Raw genomic sequence first — 20,460 nt, 5'->3', positions numbered from 1 at the left:
TCTGAGAGGCAACCAAACACACACACGACTTCATTTCTTTATTAATTCCTGCCTCATCATCTTTTCTCATTGATGCTCCTTAATGTTAAAGGAATCTCTCTCTCTCTCACACACACACACACACAAGACCAAAACAAATATCTTGAACATGCAAAAAAATAGTGTACACTGCTGAATAGTGTGCACTGTTGAATAGTGTACAGTTGAATAGTGTGCACTGCTGAATAGTGTGCACTGTTGAATAGTGTACAGTTGAATAGTGTGCACTGCTGAACAGTGTGCACCGTTGAACAGTACTGTTGAACAGTATACACTGTTGAATAGTGTGCACTGCTGAATAGTGTACACTGCTGAATAGTGTGCATGGTTGAATACTGTGCACTGTTGCAGTGTGATGTGCCTAGGGCATCAGGATCTTGGGGAAGCTCTAGGTTTTTGGCTTCGAAAGAAAACTGCATGTTGAATAGCAGGTTTTTACATTTATTATTGTTGTGTATTTCCTCCCCTTTTTGCACTACTATCTACGCTGAGTGATCTATTGCCAACTGGCACCAATTCTCCAAATCAAAGTGTGTGAGGAAAACACACTTGTGCAATCCTCTTTAACAGAAGATACACCAAGTAATCTGTCTGTCTACTTCTGTTACCCAGAAATAAAAGAACTTGAAGGGCTGCTTGGCTGGAGGGGTCCGGGTGGGAGCGCACCCTGCCCTCAGTCGGAATCCATGGTGAACAGCTGGATGTCCTGCGGGTTCCAGTACAGGCCGACTGCTGAGTTGTAGACAAGAGACCAGACGTAGGGGATAAAAAACTCCTCAGGCTGCTCCTCTTCCACATATTTGAATTTCAATTCTGGAAATTTCTGCAATGAAAATAAGATGATTTTATAATCCCACAGTTCCATGCACAAGCAAAAGCGGTGGGAGTTTGCAGGTGGTGCTGTGGTGTGCGGGAAGCTCACCCACCCCTGCCAGCTGGTCACAGGGCCTGAGAGATCTGGGGCTTTAAAATATTTCAGCTGTCAAATGGCTCCTGAGAAAATGTGAATTACCGATGGGGAGAGCAAATAACACAATGGGTCCTGGTTGGCTAATGTCAGTTGGCTAATGAGTCCCTGCTAGGGACCCCACCCGTGGTTACGGTATGATGAGAAATATCCCAGCTGAGACATGGACCCTGCCTGGGAGGCAGACAGGGCTCAGGCTGATATTCCCCAGAGTGTGACGCTGGGGACTGGCTCTTGAGAGGAACTGTCCTTAGGGTTCCGTCATTCTGGAGGTGAGGACCTTCCCCTCACAATCCTGAGCCCTGACGTGAAGGAGTAGGTGTGTGCCACCAGCGGAGGGGGGCTACTCTGGAGGAGCAGGGGTCTGGGGTGGCCAGCTTGCTCAGCCATAGCTTGGCCTCAGTCTCTTCCTCCTTGGAGGCAGGAGCAGTGGCTTCAGCTTTGCAGAGGGAGCCGGAGGCTGCTCCTCATGGAGGCTGGGAAAAGGCCTAGGCCTGGCTCTACAAACACCTCGCGGGTGCCCTGGTCTGCAAACTCCAGTTCTCTGCTATGTAAGAAGTCGTGCAGCTCAGCGGCACTTGTGTTTTAGCACATCACTGGGATTTGGGCTTTTGATTTTCCACTTTTACTCCTGACCTATTAATTCCAGCCAGGGCAGAGGAAGTGATTCCACTTTCAGCAGCTTGAGGAGTGGCTAGAGTCTACCCAAGGCCCCTGGGCCGCTCCTTTGCCAAGGCATTGCTGGCAGGAGTAGCTGCAGCTTGGTGACCCTTGTCCCAGGTTGGGTGGGGAGAGAGGGGACAGGGTCCTGGGAGGAGGAGTATGGTGGAAGGCTGAGAGAGGGGGTTGCAATAGAGAAAGAGAGGAAACCACACACTTCCCCACATGCATCCATAGCCGCACTTATTATATTATATTGGAAGGCATGGCCCATCGGGCAGAGAGGTTTTTATCTGTTTTGTCAGCTGCTGCGTCCCCAGGGATATTAGCCAGGCACTTAATAAACAGATGAGTGAATGAATCAGTGAAGCAATCAACCATGTATTGAGGGCCAACTATGTCCCAGACACACTGTAGATGCTTTGTGTGTATTATCTAATTTAGTCCTTCTTATGGGAGTCCATTCATTTGTGCATTCACTCATTCTTCATTCTACTGACTCTCTGCTGCCAGGTACCAGGCAGGCACTGTGTGGGTCAGGGCCTAGAGATATGGAGGTGCAGTGGCCAAACCTAGCTCCTGTTCTCATGGAAGGTAAATCTTCATAGAGGATAGAGACAGAAACAGCAGCAGCAGTAACAAAAAATCAATAATAACAGGGCAGCAAGGCAGGGAAGGACAAGGAGCCAGAAGGGAGGAGGTGGCAGCCAGATGAAGGGGAGGTGACGCTCCCCTGGAGGGCCCCGCATGGGGAAGGCCTGGGTGTGAGGCAGGAGGCACAACACACTGGAAGCTAAGGAGGAGATGGGGGAAGAGCACACACTGGGGAGCAGAGGTCAGACTTGGGAGCTGCACATAAGGTCCCAGAAACCTCTGAAGGGCCTGATGGCTGCGGCATGAGAATGGCACTGTGCAGTGGCTGCTCCCGTCACAGCGGGGAGAACTGGAGGGCATGGTGCAGCAGGCAGGGGCAGGAGCCTGGTCCAGGGAAGTGGGAAACAGGCCTGAATTAGGATGATGCTAGCTGGGTGGATTTAAAATATATTTAGGAAAGGGGAGGAGCACATAGAGGAGCTGCATGTGCATACACACACCCACACCCACACCCACCACACACACACACACACACACACACACACACACACATTCACACAAACACACACACAGACATGCACACACAGATACACACACGGACACGCACACACACACACCACAGACTCACACACACAATACAAACACAACACATACGAAACACACACATCCACACCCACAACACACACAACACAGACAACACACCCAGACATGCATATACAGAGACACACACACACCCACCAGACACACACACAACCAGACATGCACATACAGACACACACACAGATATGCACACACACACACACATACAACACATAGATACGTACACACACACAACACAAAACAGACACCCACACACTCACATGTAGACACACCCAGACATGCACACAGACATGCACACACAGACACACCCACAGACACAACAGAGCCACAACACAGACACACACACGGACACACACACAATAACAAGAATTTTAAAGTAACATTTACAGTGATTAAAACTAAAAGCATCTGGACCAGGTATAGTAGCTCACGTCTGTAATTCCAGCACTTTGAGAAGGCAAGGCAGGAGGATCACTTGAACCCAGGAGTTAAAGACCAGCCTGAGCAACCTAACAAGACCCTATCTTTACAAAAAATTTAAAAATTAGCCAGATGTGACGGTGCCTGTCTGTAGCTGCTCGAGAGGCTGAGATGGGAGGATTGCTTGAGCCCAGGAGTTTGAGGCTTCAGTGAGCTAGAATCATGTCAGTCCTTTCCAGCCTGGGCCAAAGAGTGATACCCGGTCTCTAAAAATAATTAAACCAAAAAATTAAATTTAAAAAATAAATTTAAGAAAACCAACGAAAAACATCTAAGTGCTGGGTCTTCAGAGTTCCAGAATGATCAGAGAGGAGCAGAGCAAAGCTGCAAAGACTTTGTGGCAAGAGTTACATCTTGAAAAAGTGTGTAACAATTCCTAAAATGGAGGTTGTTCTGGCCATTGATGTAACTTCGACACATCAGACAGCACAGCCCCTGTCTGCTATGGCTTCAGTGATCAGCAACTCCCCACTTCGTGGCTACCAGACTGTTATATAAATAGGCGCCAAGCTCCAGCACTAAGATCTCCCCACGCCCTGCACCCCATACTGCAGTCCCCTTTCCAAAACTACTCTAGTTCAATGAAACCCGAGCCTTTTCAGACCATCCGTGTTTCCTTCAGGCTCTCTGCCATCACCAGCGCCAGCTGGAAGTCTCAGTGTTTGCTGATGACATTGTTCATGACTGCAATGGAGGGGACAACTTGTTTAACTGGGCTCTTTGGGTCAGTCTGGCTGACAAAGTTTGATCAGCTCAAGATGTGGCTCTATTTCCAGCACTTGCTAGCATGAGCCAGAGCTCAATGAGGCCCCAGCTTTATCTTTATTTATTCTTTCCCTCCTCTCAGCTGACACCTAAGGTCCCCAGCTTTCTATTCCCTCCTCGTTCACTCCTGAAGTCCCCTTGTCCCCCACCTTCCCTGCACAGTGCTCTCTGGGTGTTCCCTAACTGCTGGTGGGGGTGTCTCCTAGGGCCTGGAGAGTTTGGGAGCCTCCTCACACACTGTTGATTCCAGCCTGACATGTGGTTCTCAGGTATGTGGGTGCTTAGAGGGAAGTCTTCATCATGGAATCAGGTGTCTTAGAGGTACCAACGAGATGATGTTCTTTTCTGTGAAAAATCAGCATTTGTAGCACGATGGGGGCAACAAGTAGCTCCCACCAACCCACGCTCCCCACACACCACGCCTGTCTGAAGCTCCCATGGCATCCTGGTCAGTCACCAAATGTCCCGCTGAGGCCAGTGTCAACCCCACAAAGAGAAGGTAAATTGGAGCTCAGAGAGGCTCAGTGCCCGGTGCAAGGTCGTGCAGCCTGCTGGAGTAGAGTCAGGTTTAAAGCCTGGGTCTGACTGTGTGCAAAGTTAGTTTGAAAAGTGACATCAGAGTTCCGGCCACCCTAATGAGTCGTCCTTAAATTTGATTGTTAGGCTCCATGAAACCCTTCTGGGTGTGAGGCACAGAGCTCAGCACGCTGCTGGTCCTTAAAAAAAGAACCACATGAGGGCAATCATGAGAGGACAGTGGTGCTATGTGAAGAAGAAATGAAACTCACCCATAATAATGGAGATGAAAGTCCTAGTTCTTAGATGGCCTCAAAGTTTAGAAAACCTCACACGTACTTAGAGAGAAGAGAGGGGCTGGGTAGGGCTGCAGAGTCCCCTCACGGCCTGTTTTCATTGAATAACATCTTATATTTCTATGTGGTAATGTCGCTGTTAACACGCACTTCTCATTGTTAGAAATAAAAACGACTCAAAGATGTGAAAGCTTTTCTCCATTCAGTGACTTATGTGGGGGTTTTCCCATGAAGGCCTTAGGAGAGGCTGTGAGGCAGCCTATGTGGGGCTGCTTTCTGCATCTCTAAGGAGGGTGGAATGGGAAATAAAACCAACAAACTGTAAACTGCTCTCAGAAGAATTCCTTCCAGCTGAATTACAGAAACTTAGGCAAGAGCCGCTACTAAGTTTATGGGCTGGCAGTAAGTTTTCCTGCCCTCATGGCTTTGGGGAAACTCTGACGACTATTCCACTAGAAGGAGTAATGAGTCAAAGACTGTCTTGAAATCCTGCAAAAGAGGATCTGGGAAAAATACCTGGCACCCCCATGACTATCCTTCCCACCACCTGGTACAACCAGAGGTGAAAATGCCTCAAGTTGATGTCGAAACAATAATCCATTTCACCCTCCACAAAGGCACAGGACATCTCTCAGCAACAGAGATCTTTCCTCTAAATGGAAAGTACACTCTTTGGCTAGTAGTAGCTATGGCTTTCAAATGTTGCAAACAAAATCTCAGGAACATTCAGTATATAGCATATGATAGTATACAAAAATAGTATAAAATAGTATAAACTATCTGTCAAGAGAAGACATGTGCAGATTTTATTATGAAGTTATTCTTCAAGCTGATCAATCATTATTTCCATAGAAGTTCCCCATAAAAAATAATAAATTCTGAGATTATACCTAACATTTACAGCTAATACAACTGATTACCTATTACGTGGCAGGCGTTTTCAAAGAATTTACATATAGTTACTCATTTCATCTTTGAAATGACAAGAAAAAGCAACTCCGAAAAAACTGCTTTAAAGTTCTTATGGAACCAAAAAAGAGCCCGCATTGCCACGACAATCCTAAGTCAAAAGAACAAAGCTGGAGGCATCACGCTACCTGACTTCAAACTATACTACAAGGCTATAGTAACCAAAACAGCATGGTACTGGTACCAAAACAGAGATATAGACCAATGGAACAGAACAGAGTCCTCAGAAATAATACCACACATCTACAGACATCTGATCTTTGACAAACCTGACAAAAACAAGAAATGGGGAAAGGATTCCCTATTTAATAAATGGTGCTGGGAAAATTGGCTAGCCATAAGTAGAAAGCTGAAACTGGATCCTTTCCTTACTCCTTATACGAAAATTAATTCAAGATGGATTAGAGACTTAAATGTTAGACCTAATACCATAAAAACCCTAGAAGAAAACCTAGGGAATAACATTCAGGACATAGGCATGGGCAAGGACTTCATGTCTAAAACATCAAAAGCAACAGCAGCAAAAGCCAAAATTGACAAATGGGATCTGATTAAACTAAAGAGCTTCTGCACAGCAAAAGAAACTACCATCAGAGTGAACAGGCAACCTACAGAACGGGAGAAAATTTTTGCAACCTACTCATCTAACAAAGGGCTAATATCCAGACCCTACAAAGAACTGAAACAAATTTACAAGAAAAAAACAAACAACCCCATCAAAAAGTGGGCAAAGGATATGAACAGACATTTCTCAAAAGAAGACATTCATACAGCCAACAGACACATGAAAAAATGCTCATCATCACTGGCCATCAGAGAAATGCAAATCAAAACCACAATGAGATACCATCTCACACCAGTTAGAATGGCAATCATTAAAAAGTCAGGAAACAACAGGTGCTGGAGAGGATGTGGAGAAATAGGAACACTTTTTTTTTTTTTTTTTTTTTTTTTTTGAGACGGAGTCTCGCTCTGTCGCCCGGGCTGGAGTGCAGTGGCCGGATCTCAGCTCACTGCAAGCTCCGCCTCCCGGGTTCAGCCATTCTCCTGCCTCAGCCTCCGAGTAGCTGGGACTACAGGCGCCCGCCACCTCGCCCGGCTAGTTTTTTTGTGTGTTTTTAGTAGAGACGGGGTTTCACCGGGTTAGCCAGGATGGTCTTGATCTCCTGACCTCGTGATCCGCCCGTCTCGGCCTCCCAAAGTGCTGGGATTACAGGCTTGAGCCACCGCGCCCGGCCAGGAACACTTTTACACTGTTGGTGGGATTGTAAACTAGTTCAACCATTATGGAAAACAGTATGGCGATTCCTCAAGGATCTAGAAGTAGATGTACCATATGACCCAGCCATCCCATTACTGGGTATATACCCAAAGGATTATAAATCACGCTGCTATAAAGACACATGCACACGTATGTTTATTGCGGCACTATTCACAATAGCAAAGACTTGGAATCAACCCAAATGTCCATCAGTGACAGACTGGATTAAGAAAATGTGGCACATATACACCATGGAATACTATGCAGCCATAAAAAAGGATGAGTTTGCGTCCTTTGTAGGGATATGGATGCAGCTGGAAACCATCATTCTTAGCAAACTATCATAAGAACAGAAAACCAAACACCGCATGTTCTCACTCATAGGTGGGAACTGAACAATGAGATCACTTGGACTCGGGAAGGGGAACATCACACACCGGGGCCTATCATGGGGAGCGGGGAGGGAGGAGGGATTGCATTGGGAGTTATACCTGATGTAAATGACGAGTTGATGGGTGCTGACGAGTTGATGGATGCAGCACACCAACATGGCACAAGTATACATATGTAACAAACCTGCACGTTATGCACATGTACCCTAGAACTTAAAGTATAATAATAATAATAATAAAAAAAGAAAATTCTTTAGCTTTAAAAAAAATTAATAATCACTTTTACGTGCTGTTTAATCAATGTTTAATGAACTCTACCCAACGAATAAAACTCTCTTTAAACAATCAGAAAAAAAAAAAAGAAAGAAAGAAAAAGCAACTCCAAAGGCAGGCAGATAATTTGAGTTTCAGTCCCATCTTTTCTCATTCACTCACTCAGTAAATACTTACTGAGGGCCTAGTGTATAGTAAGCATGGGACTAAAAATACAGCCACTAGGACACATGGGGTTCCAGCCTTCAAGAGCTAAAAGGCCAGTCCTTATTAGCTGAGTGATCTTGGACTAGTCAGTCTCACATTCTTGCTCAGATCGGGCTCTTAAGGTTTACTACACTCTGAGGCTTGGAATGTAGCCGTCCTTCCTACTTCACAGAGTTGTACTGACAATCGGATGAGATAAGCCACATGAAGGGTTTGGTACAGTACCACCACAGAGTAAGGATTCAGTGAATGTTGGCTATTATAACTGACATTAAAATGACATGCAAGTGTAAGGGATGCTCTTATAATGTTCTATAATCAAGCCTAAAGACTAGACATACTGTGATGCTTACTATGGCCTGGTCACAGTGAAGTCTAGTCTTTAGATGTGATTACAGAGCCCATTTCTCTTACAAGCCCATTTCTCTTATGCACCCAAATGGAAACTTCTCACTCGGCAACTGACTTTTAATAATAGAAACAAGCCTCCCTGCATGAAAACCAGACAGAAGTGCTGAAAAATGGCTTAAAGGCACTGAGCTCATCTTCATCAACATTTTTAAAGAAAAAGCTGTTTCAGTAAGAGAAGGCAGGTTCTGAAGAACTGCCTTCTTTCTCTGTCTCAGAATCAGGCTCAACTGGAGGAGAAAAGATTGGTCCTTGAGTGGGTTTATGGCTATGGTAAGGTGGACAGAGGGGTAATTTCTTTTCTTTTTTTTTTTGAGATGAAGTTTCACTCTTGTTGCCCAGGCTAGAGTACAACGGCATGATCTCGGCTCACTGCAACCTCCGCCTCCTGGGTTCAAGCGATTCTCCTGCCTCAGCCTCCCTAGTAGCTGGGATTAGAAGCACGTGCCACCACGCCCGGCTAGTTTTTTTTTGTATTTTTAGTAGAGATGGTGTTTCTCCATGTTGGTCAGGCTGGTCTCCAACTCCTGACCTCAGGTGATCCACCCGCCTCGGCCTCCCAGAGTGCTGGGATTACAGGCATGAGCCACCGTGCCCAGTCCAGAGGGTAACTTCTACCATGTATGTGACATTAGGCTTTTGCCATCTCATGGGGTAACTAAGAAGGGTTTACCGTCTAAGAAGGGGTAACTTCTGCAATGTATGTGACCTAGGTGTTTACATCTTCCTATAAGATCGTGCAGCACGTTCAACAACATCCAAGCTGAAGCATGGCAGCTAACTCCCTGAGCCGCACGGGGCTGTGGGGGCTGTGGCTGACCAGGAATGAAGCCTTCTGCTTGAAGTTCACAGAGACAGCCCAGTAGGAAGCTGAGGGGAAGTGACTTTGACTAGAGCTGCCATGTACCAGGCACTTCCTGCTTCACTAATGACCACCCTATAAAAAACAAAAGTGGCCTCTCTTGGCTCACTGGCTTCTTGCCTTCACAACACTCAGTGCAATTGGTGCTTCTCTTATTTATTTGTTGACTTGTGCACCATTTGTTTCCCCAACTAGAACAAATACCGGCTCTAAGAAGGCAGGGACTTTATGAGCATCTGGCATGTCACTGACATCTTAAGACACATTTGCTGAATGAGGAATTAAATAAGTGAATAAATGACATAAAATCTGCACAAAAATCCTGTGACACAGGTATTATTAACTCTATTATAGAGATGTAAAAAATCAAGGTCCCAAAAGGATAAGTCACATGAAAAAGAGGCCACAGCAGTGAGTGGTAGAGCCGGAAGCTGAATGAAGCTCAGGCTTTTCCTCTGGAGCCCCCTCAGGGTCAAAAGGGACCTAAGCGTGCCCTTCTTAAAATGTCTGTGGCCAATGTGGCCACTAGGTTTTCATGTCTTTCAAGTAATAATAATGAGCTTCAGATGTTTCTTCAGTATCCTCCTAACTAGCAACTCACTAACCTTTTGTGGCCGAGTTTCCTCACTGTGAATGATGGGGTTGATCACCAGGTGACCCCAGGCTGGGGTCAGGAGGCCTTGGCTCTGTCTTGGTTCAGCAGCTGGCAAGCTGGGCAGTTTGGGGCAAGTCATAGCATTTCTCAGGACTCAGTTTTCTAGCCTTGTGAAAAATGAAGGACCTTTGAGCTCCTTCCAATTCTGACTAGGTGTGGTTTTATGAGATGTGGTTTTATGTTTAGACCAATAGGGGCTAAAGGTGTATTCCCTGCCATGCCTCTAGGCTCTGCACAGTTCACTTGGAGAAAGGGTTGAATGGGTTGGGCCTGGGTTCAGCTGCAACCCTGAAGTCAAGCATTTGTTGATTTCTACTTAGACAGACTTTGCACTGGAGATGGTATCTGAATGTCCTGGGGGTTGACAATAGACAGTTTTAAAGGCTAAGGCTCCCCACTGCTGAAAACAAAGACAAGCTTGAAGCTGCTGTTGAGCCTGGGAGCTCCCAGATAAGTGGGCTGAGGTTCCAGGCGCTGCCCTGTCCGTGCTGGTTAGTGAAGGCCTGGTCCCCTCCACAGACTGGGTTCCCAAACTGCTGTCTCCTAAGTGTGCACCACTGGTCATGGGGGGACCGAAAGAGCGCGTAGAGAGAGCAGCATGAACACACGGCCATTACTGGAAAACCTGAACATGCAGATAGCACTGTGCACGCCCTGAACTACAGTGCCAGCTCTCCTCCCACACTGAGCAAGGGAGCAGAGAGATTGTTCCTCAGGGTTGTTTGCTTGGAACTTTTCACCAGCACCTAAAAGGTTCAGAAAGGGGAATCATGCTCTGTTTGCTATTTATGCACATTCTCCGGGACTGGCTACACAGAGTAAACGCCTGGAAGCACACGGTAAGGAGCTTCCTTTTTCCTGAAGGGAGTTGTTTGTAAGGGCAGTGCCTGGGAACACTTTAAAGGGGTGAACACTAGGCATAAATCATAAAAGAATTTTGAGAATGTTACTCAGTCAACCTGGGTAGGCCTGAGCTGAATTTAATTTGACCCCTCTCCAAATCTACCTGTCCATCTACCTCCCTACAGAGCGAGCCAGCATGGTTTGAGGCTTAAATAGCAATTCTTAAAAATATGTGCTCCTCCCTCTAAGATGTCTTAGAAGTCTAAAGTACTAAGGAAAAGAAAGACAAAAGGTTTAATTTAGCACTAAGGACACGGGGGACACATTTTGGCAGGACTCAGTCCAAGAAATGTCAGTCTGAATGTCAGATCAACAACCTAGAAAAGATCACCCTTTCCTTTATATCCCTTTGTAGAGAATAATGATGCCATCCTGTGAGGCTAAGGAAAGTCCAACTTCTTCACTTGAGAGTGTCTTCGTCTCTGACATGGCTAACAAACGCTCTTGGTGGCCCATGGCCACCCATGGCATCCCCAGGCCCTCCCAGCTCTGACATCTGTCTGGCTCTTCTCTACCCACATCTTCCCTCCCTTGGGCTTCTCAAAACCCCTTTGGGCTCCAGCTAGTGACTCTCAGGTCAACGTGCTTTGAGGACTTAGACTAAAGCTCCAGGAAGGCAGAGGAGGTGCCTGGGAAGGATCGGGGGCTTGGATCTCATAGTTACGGCAGGAATTCAGCTAGAACCGCCTGGCACAGGGCAGGGCGCTGGTTATCTCAAGCTCAGGCTACTTTGGTGAGGAGCCCCTGGCTTTCATGCTTCTCTTTCTGAGATACTTGTCCTGAGACACAGCTCAACAAGGAGAGAAAACCCATCTCTCAAGCTTGTAGTTTGGTCTCAATCCAAAGCTACTTACAGCAATCCTGTTGTTTTGATTTTTGGAGCCAGAGGTAATGCTAGACTCTCAAGTTTGGCCGGAATGTTTTTATCAGCTCCAGTGAATCAACCTACCACAGTGGGACATCCGGACGCCCAGCTCAGAGACAAAGCAAGGGTCTGGTTTGGTGGTTGAGACTTGGGTACAACAAGCAGACCAAAAGCCTGAAAGCCGTCTCTGCTGTCGGTCATGTGATCTGGTGAAAACCCACAGGAAGTTCAGTGAACAGATGGAGGGCACAACTGCAATAATTTTATTACCATGAAAGTTCAATGGAGTTTTCCCCCTTCCACCTCAAGATGATATAAGATAGCATCAGAAACTCTAGCAAGCACCTGGCACAGGTCCAGAGCGTCTAATACAATTTAAAATCCAATAGCTACATAGCAGATAGAAAAAAAAAATTTCAAGACCATATTAAGCCTCTGAATAGACAAGGAAATGGTTGATTGCTGGTCGCAAGGCAGACCAGTAACTGTTGGCAGATGGTGCAGGTCAGGAGTGATGGGTTAGTGACTACAGATAGCACGCGCAGGGCTTGTGGTGGGCAGTTCTGCTCAGATGAAAACTACACAGGTTTTGAGATCCTGTCATAAAATAGCAGAGGATGCATTTACATTCTTTTCTTAATTCCGGGGGTGAAGGATGAATTTGGGGATTATGTAGCCTCATATCATTCCCCTGCCCCCCATATTTTATTGCTGTGTAACTTTAGTTCGTCAATGATGAGTCCTGAAATCAAATGTTGGTGGGCTTCAGCTAAACATGAGGCATTTGCTTGGCTGTAGAGGAAAGGGAGGAATAACTGCTGCTCCTTGAACAGGGTGCATCAGTTAGGGGGAGGAAACGAGAACAAGCGGGGAGCATCCTCTGGTGCTCCCAGAGGACGCTCTCCCAGGTAGTTCTGGTGAACACTGGGCCCAGGAGGTTTTAGGTGGGCTTGGACAGCAAACTCTGGGAGAAATAATGAATCATCAACTCAGCTAAATTGTTGATCAAGACTGAAAAGTGCAGGCTCTTTCAAGTGTAATGGAAGGAGTGACAAATCTATCAAATATTATAACAAAAAGAAGATAAGCACTAGTCTATGAATAACATCAGCAATGTATGTGGAAAAGTTCCATTTCACGTGAATTAATTTTAAAATTAACGAAGAACTTTATTTCTTTCTTTCTGTATTGATACGGGGTCTTGCTGCGTTGCCCAGGCTTGAGTGCAATGGTACGATCTCGGCTTACTGCAACCTCTGCCTCCTGGGTTCAAGCGATTCTCCTGCCTCAGCCTCCCAAGTAGCTGGGATTTGAGGGGCATGCCACTACCCCCGGCTAATTTTTTGTATTTTTAGTAGAGATGGGGTTTCACCATGTTGGCCAGGCTGGTCTTGAACTCCTGACCTCAGGTGATCTACCCGCCTTGGCCTCCCCAAGTGCTGGAATTACAGGCATGAGCCACTACACTGGGCCAGAACTAAATTCAAAATACATAAAATTATAAAGCACCGCTTATAAGAAGTTACAAGTTAAGAAACACAAAGCTAAAATTAAGAAGCCCATCATGAGAGTGGCTCAGAAGACAGTTGCAACACATTGCATATCTAGGAACACCACACCGTGGCTGGCGACACAGAGGGAACTTGGAGGGGGGGTCTCTGGGCACTAAGTTACCACCCAAGAGGGGCACTTACAAGGTTGGCAGACAGGGATCCTGAGCTCAGGAAATGGTTTCACCACTGTGGAGTGTCTGCAAGTGACACCAACAGTTTCTGTAAGCGAGGGCGAAAAGACTCTTTGGGAAAACATGGAGGATATAAAGTGGAGCCCCATGCTCGGGACAAGCTTTCCACAAACCATTGTATCATTGGCTAGAACTGGAAACCCCCCCGAGTCTGAATCTTGAGCAAATGTCCCTGGTAGGACCTCGGCCACAGACCCAGGCTAACGGGGTTCACAGAAAGGAGAGAAACTTGATCTTCGGTTTTCAGTTTCTCTTTCTTTTCTGGGGGCTGGTGGGAAGGTGCAGCCTCTCCTGCTGCCTTGGCATGTGGGCAGGGTTCTGACTTGTGGAGACAGGGCTGGGGTGGGGGTGCTGGAACTGCATGTGGAGGGAGCCTCTGGAGCAGATAGAGGCTGACAGCACTCTTTTGGGGGCCGATCTGCAGTGAGGTGTGGCTAGAAGTTTGGAAAGGTGGGTGGAGGCACGGAGGTGGCCTCGAGGAAAGCCTGTTCACCTGGGAAGCCTAGAGCCGAGGGGACAGGTGGAAGACAGAGACTCATGATCTGAAAGCCATCAGCTGCGGGGCGGCAGGTGAAGTTGCCGATGTGTCAACTCCTCAGGAAGGCTGACTGCATTACTGAGTCAAACTGCCTGATGCATATCAATTCCTACTTAGGAGGCTGGAAGAAGGAGAATATTTTGATTCCAAGGTAGGAGATGGCGGCAAAAGTGGAGAATTCTGCTGTCTGTCTTCAAAGATTATGATACTAATGAGAGACAGAGTCTGAATACAAGGTGCCAAGAGTCCTTCCTAACCCACAGCAGTAATGCTGTCTTTGAGGTTCTGAACAGACTGCGTAGGATCCTGCCCATTAGTAGCCCCACGCCAAGCTGCAGAGCTTCCCAACATGCCGAGGGCCAAATGGGCAGAATGTTAAACAAAAGCACAGCAGCGTGCTGTGGGTAAGTAACCTGAATTCCCTTTCTTGAATAAAGGTCTCCCTGCCTTTGTGAGAATGCAAAGGCAAAGATTATGATGAGCTGAAGCCTGGAAAGGCTGGGTGAAGAAATGTTTCCCTCCAGCGTTTCAGGAAATTTCCTGGGAGGGCTCACACCAAAAGACGAACAAGCAACCAGTGGCTGACTAATGGAACAACGGCTCCCCGCTGCTTGCCAGTGAGGATGGAGGTGGTGACGCTGCCACGGCAGCTCAGGCGACTCAGCCCAGCAGCCACGTGAGCCTGGCTAGGGGAAGTGAGTAATGAGGGGGCTGGGGGAGGCGCAGGCTGAAGGAAACTTTGGGGTTTATCAAGTCATTCTTGGCTCTTCAGCTGTCACTCGCTGCTCCCACTTTCCTGAAATGGGGGCAGGACTCTTCAGACAACTCAGAGACTCAAGAGCCACCAAATGGGCTCAGGCCCTGCTTTCTGCTAGCACTACCACAGAGCCCCTAAAAACCACTGAAGACAGGCCATTTTCATTGTCACTGTTAGAGTAGAAAAGAAAGAATACTTGAAACTCTCTGTTTTCCTAAACCAACGTAGAGAAAGCTAATAAGCAAGAGACAGGTGATGTGATCAGAAATCAAACAGGATTTGGCTCTTAGACTACATGCCACTGAGGAGAGGAGAATCTTCAGAGGGCTAATGAGTGTAAAAATATTCATATTTGTAAGCTGAAACAAAGATTCAATCTCCATTTATAAAAGCCTATTCTTTTTCATTCATGATTCCTGCTTTATTTATTTTATTATTATTTTTAAAGACTGTCTTACTCTGTTGGCCAGGCTGGAGTGCATTGGTGCGATCTCAGCTCACTGTAGCCTCAACCTCCCAGGCTCAAGCGATCCTCCTGCCTCAGCCTCCCTACCAGCAGGGACTACAGGCGCATGCCACCACAGCTGGGTAATTGTTGTATTTTTTGTAAAGACAGGTTTTTGCCACTTTGCCCAGGCTGGTCTCAAACTCTGGGGCTCAAGAGATCTGCTGCCCACCTCAGCCTCCCAAAATGCTGGGACTACAGGTGTGCGCCACGGCCTGGCCCAATTCCTGCTTTTAGCCTTTCCTGTACAAAAAGGCATAGGTCGGGAGTTTCATTTCTCAGTGTGTTAGCAGTGTAAAACCTGGCCCACCATATCCAAAATAGGGTCTTGATCTGGCCTTGGGGCAGGCTAGAAATTTAACTGCACTGGTATAAATCCATGTGATCTGAATTTTTTTTTTTTTTTGTAATTTTCTTATGAAGGGAGCAGTTTCACAGTTTACAACTTTATGAACTAGCAGTAACACTGTGGGCAGGATAGAGGGAAAGTACATTCAGAGGTGGCAAAGCAGTGATGCTGACTGACCAGACGAGGAGACCGCAGAGAGGAAGGACTCGACACCTCTGCAGACCACTGCTCCTTGAGCTCAGGTCTCTTGCGGACACTGCTCAGGGGCTGGCTCAGGCAGGGCCACAGATGAGCATGCGCAGTGTTTCCCAGGCAGGCCTGTCGCATGATGGGGCCAGAAAGAGCCAGGGCAAGGGAGCTGGGAGTCATGCTCATTCCCACCTGCCCCACATGTTAACTGGGGGGCAGTCTGGTGGTGGCCCAGGAGACGCCCTGCCCCATTGTTCCTAGTTTGACAGCTGAAGCTGCGCCAGACACACGACCATGACATCTGCTGTCTTCCTTTCCTCAGCCTAGACAGGCTGGAAGGCAGAAGAGCAGGCAGCTGGCATTTCATGCTCCCCAAGGCAATTGTCGCACTGATCAATTACTTGAAATTTCAATAAATACCATAAAAAAGAAGTGTAAACTTTTAAGACTACCATGTACCTCTCCCATCTAGGCTATGAATGGTATCATGGAGGGAAAATTCAAGATGTTTGGATTTCAGAGGTGGCTCTGACACTAATAAACTCGGACAAATCATGTCCCTTCTTGACACTTAGTTACTTCATCTGTAAACCATTACGGCTGACGAGGCCTGCTCTGACTGGTGGAGAGCAGAGCTGAAGACTGACTATGATGTTGAGGTGGCACAGGCAGGGCTGAGAGGCCCCGTGAGGGCCAGGCACAGCTACTGGCTGGACTCTGTTAGCACCTTGCTCTGCCTTGTCCAAGCAATCCCAGAGAAGGGCCTCAAAGGAGCCCATGTCCTGCCTTGAACAAGGTTCACAGCCAAAGGACAAGGTTCACAGCCAAAGGACAACTGGAAAATATAAGACCTTTCCCTTCTCTATCATGATTTTTTTTAAAATCAATGCCCCAGTAGGTAAGTAAAACATCTGTAAATGAAGCATTTGGAGATCTCTAGTCATTTTCAAAACAAGGAATTAAGAGCAAGGACTCGTATTTTATAACACAGGCTCCAATTATGCTAAATTTACTTTTTTTTTTCTTCTTTTTTTTTTCCTCAGAGGTTGGGTCTTGCTCTGTTGCTCAGGCTGGAGTGTAGTGATGTGATCATAGTTCACTGCAGCCTCAAACTTCTGGGCTCAAGTGATCCTCCCACCTCAGCCTCCTGAGTAGCTAGGACCATGGGTCTGTACCACCATGCCTGGCAAATTTTTAAATTTTTTATAGAGCTGGGGTCTCACTATGTTGCCCAGGCTGGTTTTGTGGTCAAGTGATCCTCCTATCTTGACCTCACAAAGTGCTTGGGTTACAGGTGTGAGCCACACTGCCTGGCACAAATTTACATATTTCAATAAAGAAAGACACACTGCTTATCTCTTAATTTACTTTCAGGGACCAATGATAGATAATTCAATTTGTGATACACTGTAAGCATGAAAATTAAACAACATTGAGAGTTACCTTGGAAACACCCATAAAACATTTTAAAGGATCTTTCAAAAGGAAATTCCAAATTTAAATAATCAACATACTATATTTTGGGATTTGGATATAGGTAACATATAATAAGACACTTATATTTGGGTTTATTTAGAGCAAGAGGATGCAGAACATACCTTTTTTTTTTTAAATCAAAATTTGGTATACATAAGAAAAAGTGAAAACTCTAAATTTCCCCTAGAGAGAACTAATGTATGTTCAGCACAAAAGGGGTGACAACATCTGAGTTTTGGAACTTGTCCAATGAAAAAGCAGATTTAAGGAAGATAGAATGATGTGCTTATTTAAAGAGAAACTTACATTGTAAATACATCTTCTATGGTTTCTACCTCTAAGTGCATACAAAACACTTTCTGATGAAGAAAGATGTTTCAAGATAAAACTTCTGATTAAATCCCTCTTGCAAGGATTTGTGTCCTTATAGAAAAGACCACAGCCAGCCAGCTAGTCCCATCCCCCATGTAAGGACACAGCTAGAGGGTGCTGTCTACGAACCACAAAGTGGGCCCTCAGCAGACATCAAATCTGCTGGTGCTTTGATCTTAGACTTCTCAGTCTCCAGGACAGTGAAAAATAAGTTTCTGTTGTTTATAAGCCTCCCATTCCACATTATTTGGTTATAGCAGCCCCAGCGGACTAAGACAAAAGGTGACCTGCTCACCCATGCATCCTTCCTTCCTTTTTATTAATATTTACATTATAACTATAATCACTTGTGCTTTAACAAATACAATGGTGATAGAAAATAATGGTCGTCTTTGCCACCTGCTTGATGGGTCTGCATCACTGAGCTGTGACTGTACCAGGACCCTAACCCAATGGCTGATCCTTAGCTGTTTTCCTGGCTGTTCCGGAGGTCAGGTAGCAAGGGGCTCAGCTGGCAGTTAGCGGCTCAGGTGGCTGCTACACAGTGTGGTGGTATGAGGGAAGGAGCTGTGCTGGGAGTCCTGCAAGCTGAAGGCTTATTCAGTACCACCGGAGACCCAACATCTTATTATGGAAACTTATCCATGCACACCAAAGTGGGGAAAATAATACAGTGAACACTGTGTGCCCACCACCCAGCTACAAGCCATTAACTCATGGGCACTCATTTAAGCTACCCCAACTTCCCTCCTCTGAATTAGTTTGGTGCTAATTCTGGACATTATATATTTTCACTCTTAAATATTAACCTAATTAAACAGGTAAGAATGTTTTACTCTGCTTTAAGAAAACCCAATATGAGAATAAAATAAATTGTAGGGTGACGCTTTGTACCATAAAAGCATTTAACAAAAATATGAAATATGGTCCCTGCCCTTAAGGATCTTAACATTTACTTGAAGAGCTAAGATAAATGCAAATGAAAAAAAAAATCACTAAAAAGCAATCCTCTAACATAACCTAATGTTAGAAAGTACAATGTCATAATTGCCAGTTCTGATCTGTATGAACTGTGGAGTCTCCACAAACTGGGTGCCCAGGACCTCTGAGCTTCATTTGCTTCCTCTCCTTTAAGCAAACCATCAGCCTCTGCCAGGTGAGCTCCCTAAGGTCCCCTGCACACTTCAGGCAAATGCCCCCCTCCATGCCTTTTCTGACAGGTCTCTTTATAGCTAGGATGTCCTTCCCACCATACTTCTGTTTCCTGCAGTGCTGGTGCAGATGCTTCCTTCCCTCCAGAGTCTTGCATGGTCCTCTCCAGTGCCCAGTCCTTGCCTGCCTACAGCATTACCTGTGTATTTCTTACAAAGTGTCTGGCTGCACATGGGTTTGGATAGTTTCCATTCACTACTGGACATAAATGATTTGAATGTAGGCTCTCTGTGCGCCATGCAGCCCCAGGTCAGGCATTGCTGAGTGAGGAACAGTACCCTCTGCCACACGGTGGCTTAGGAGAGAGAGACACACACAGAGAAAGAGAGAGAGAGAGAGAGGGAGAGAGAGAGAGAGAAAGAGAAAGACTCTGTAAAAACTGCAGTCAGGGGATGCCGGAAAGATAGTTCACCTAGGGTGGTCCCGATGGAGAGGAGAGAGAAGTGGAAGGCACTGTCTAGTCAGGGGAAATTGTTCAGAAACCTCGCTGAGAAAAAACAAAAAAACAAAAAAACCTTCCCATACAATGACCTTTCTGAGCAGTTCCTGGGTAGCGGCGGGGGGGGGGGGGGGGGGGCATGAATAAAAAAGTTCATAATAAAAATCTGATCATGTTATTCTGTACTTAAAAAAATCCCGATGGCTTCTCAATGGAAACCACTGCCATAGAAGATACCAAAAAGTAGAGGCAGAGCCTCCGAACCATGGTGTTCATAATCTACACATGGAGATAAAAGGTGTACAAAAATAACTATCAGACAAGATAGGAGGTGATAATATCATCTGAAGTGTGCAAATAAGTATAATCTGTGGGGATCCAGGGAAGGGAGAAATTAAGCTGGAAGCATCAAGAAAGGCTTCAAGGAGGAGGAGGCACCTAGGTGGTCTTGTAAACAAAGGGTAGGATTTGGGCATGTGGAAGTGGGGGGAAGGGCAACCCAGGCAGAGGAATAACAGAAGCACAGACAGGGAGACAGAAAAGCACAAGGGTGCCCACGGAACAGCCGGTGTGTTTGAGAATAAGAGGGGGAATGTGAAAATAGCTTGGAAGGTAGGTTTATGGAGATCTGCTGAGACTTTTCTGCATACGAAGTGGGGCCACTCCATGCACCCGAGCAGAGCTGTGCCCAGGACCTGAGCATGCTCTTGAGAGACTACTTGGGAAACAATGTGGTCCATCTGGATGGGAGGGAAGCAGCCCTTGGAGGCGAGCAGCTAGTGCAGGGTCTAGGCGATGGGGGCTGAGGGCTAGGACCCAAAGATGACAGTGGGAACAGAGGAGAGCTGGCAGTGCCACCAGGGTGAGTGGGCAGGGAGACCTGGCAGCTCTTCACAGCTGCCTCTCCCCAGAAAGGGAAGGAAATCAGGGCTGGGAAGGAAGAGATCTAGAAATGAATCCAAGAGCTTCCTCTGTCAATAGTCAAACTTCATATGTTTACAGTCCAATGACCTGTGTTGCTTTTGTTTTTCCCTAGAAACAAAAGAGCAGACAAATAAATTCTGTTTCCATCCTCCATCTGGCTCCATCCTAATGAGTCTTTATCTTTCTGATATGGTCTCTTCGAGCCAGTTTGCCTCTGGGAAAGGGTCTCTGTGCAGCTGACCT

The 20,460-nt window shown here is 46.3% G+C and overlaps 1 protein-coding gene across 3 annotated transcripts in view; it reads right to left on the bottom strand.

Moving 5' to 3' along the window:
• Positions 1 to 459: 459 nt before the first annotated feature.
• DYM (dymeclin) overlaps positions 460 to 20,460 on the bottom strand; it is a 416,736-nt gene continuing 396,735 nt past the window's right edge. For all 3 annotated transcript variants that reach the window (XM_031934503.1, XM_026455157.1, XM_026455156.1), the window contains one exon: positions 460 to 862. In XM_031934503.1, the coding sequence (XP_031790363.1) occupies positions 847 to 862 (16 nt within the window). In that variant the 3' untranslated portion in view covers positions 460 to 846. The remainder of the gene's footprint in view (positions 863 to 20,460) is intronic.

The sequence above is a fragment of the Piliocolobus tephrosceles genome, chromosome 18 (assembly GCF_002776525.5).
Source record: "Piliocolobus tephrosceles isolate RC106 chromosome 18, ASM277652v3, whole genome shotgun sequence".
In the NCBI taxonomy this organism is placed as follows: Eukaryota; Metazoa; Chordata; class Mammalia; order Primates; family Cercopithecidae; genus Piliocolobus; species Piliocolobus tephrosceles.
Note: the sequence above shows the minus strand (reverse complement) of the source record. Positions and strands in the feature narration are given on the sequence as shown.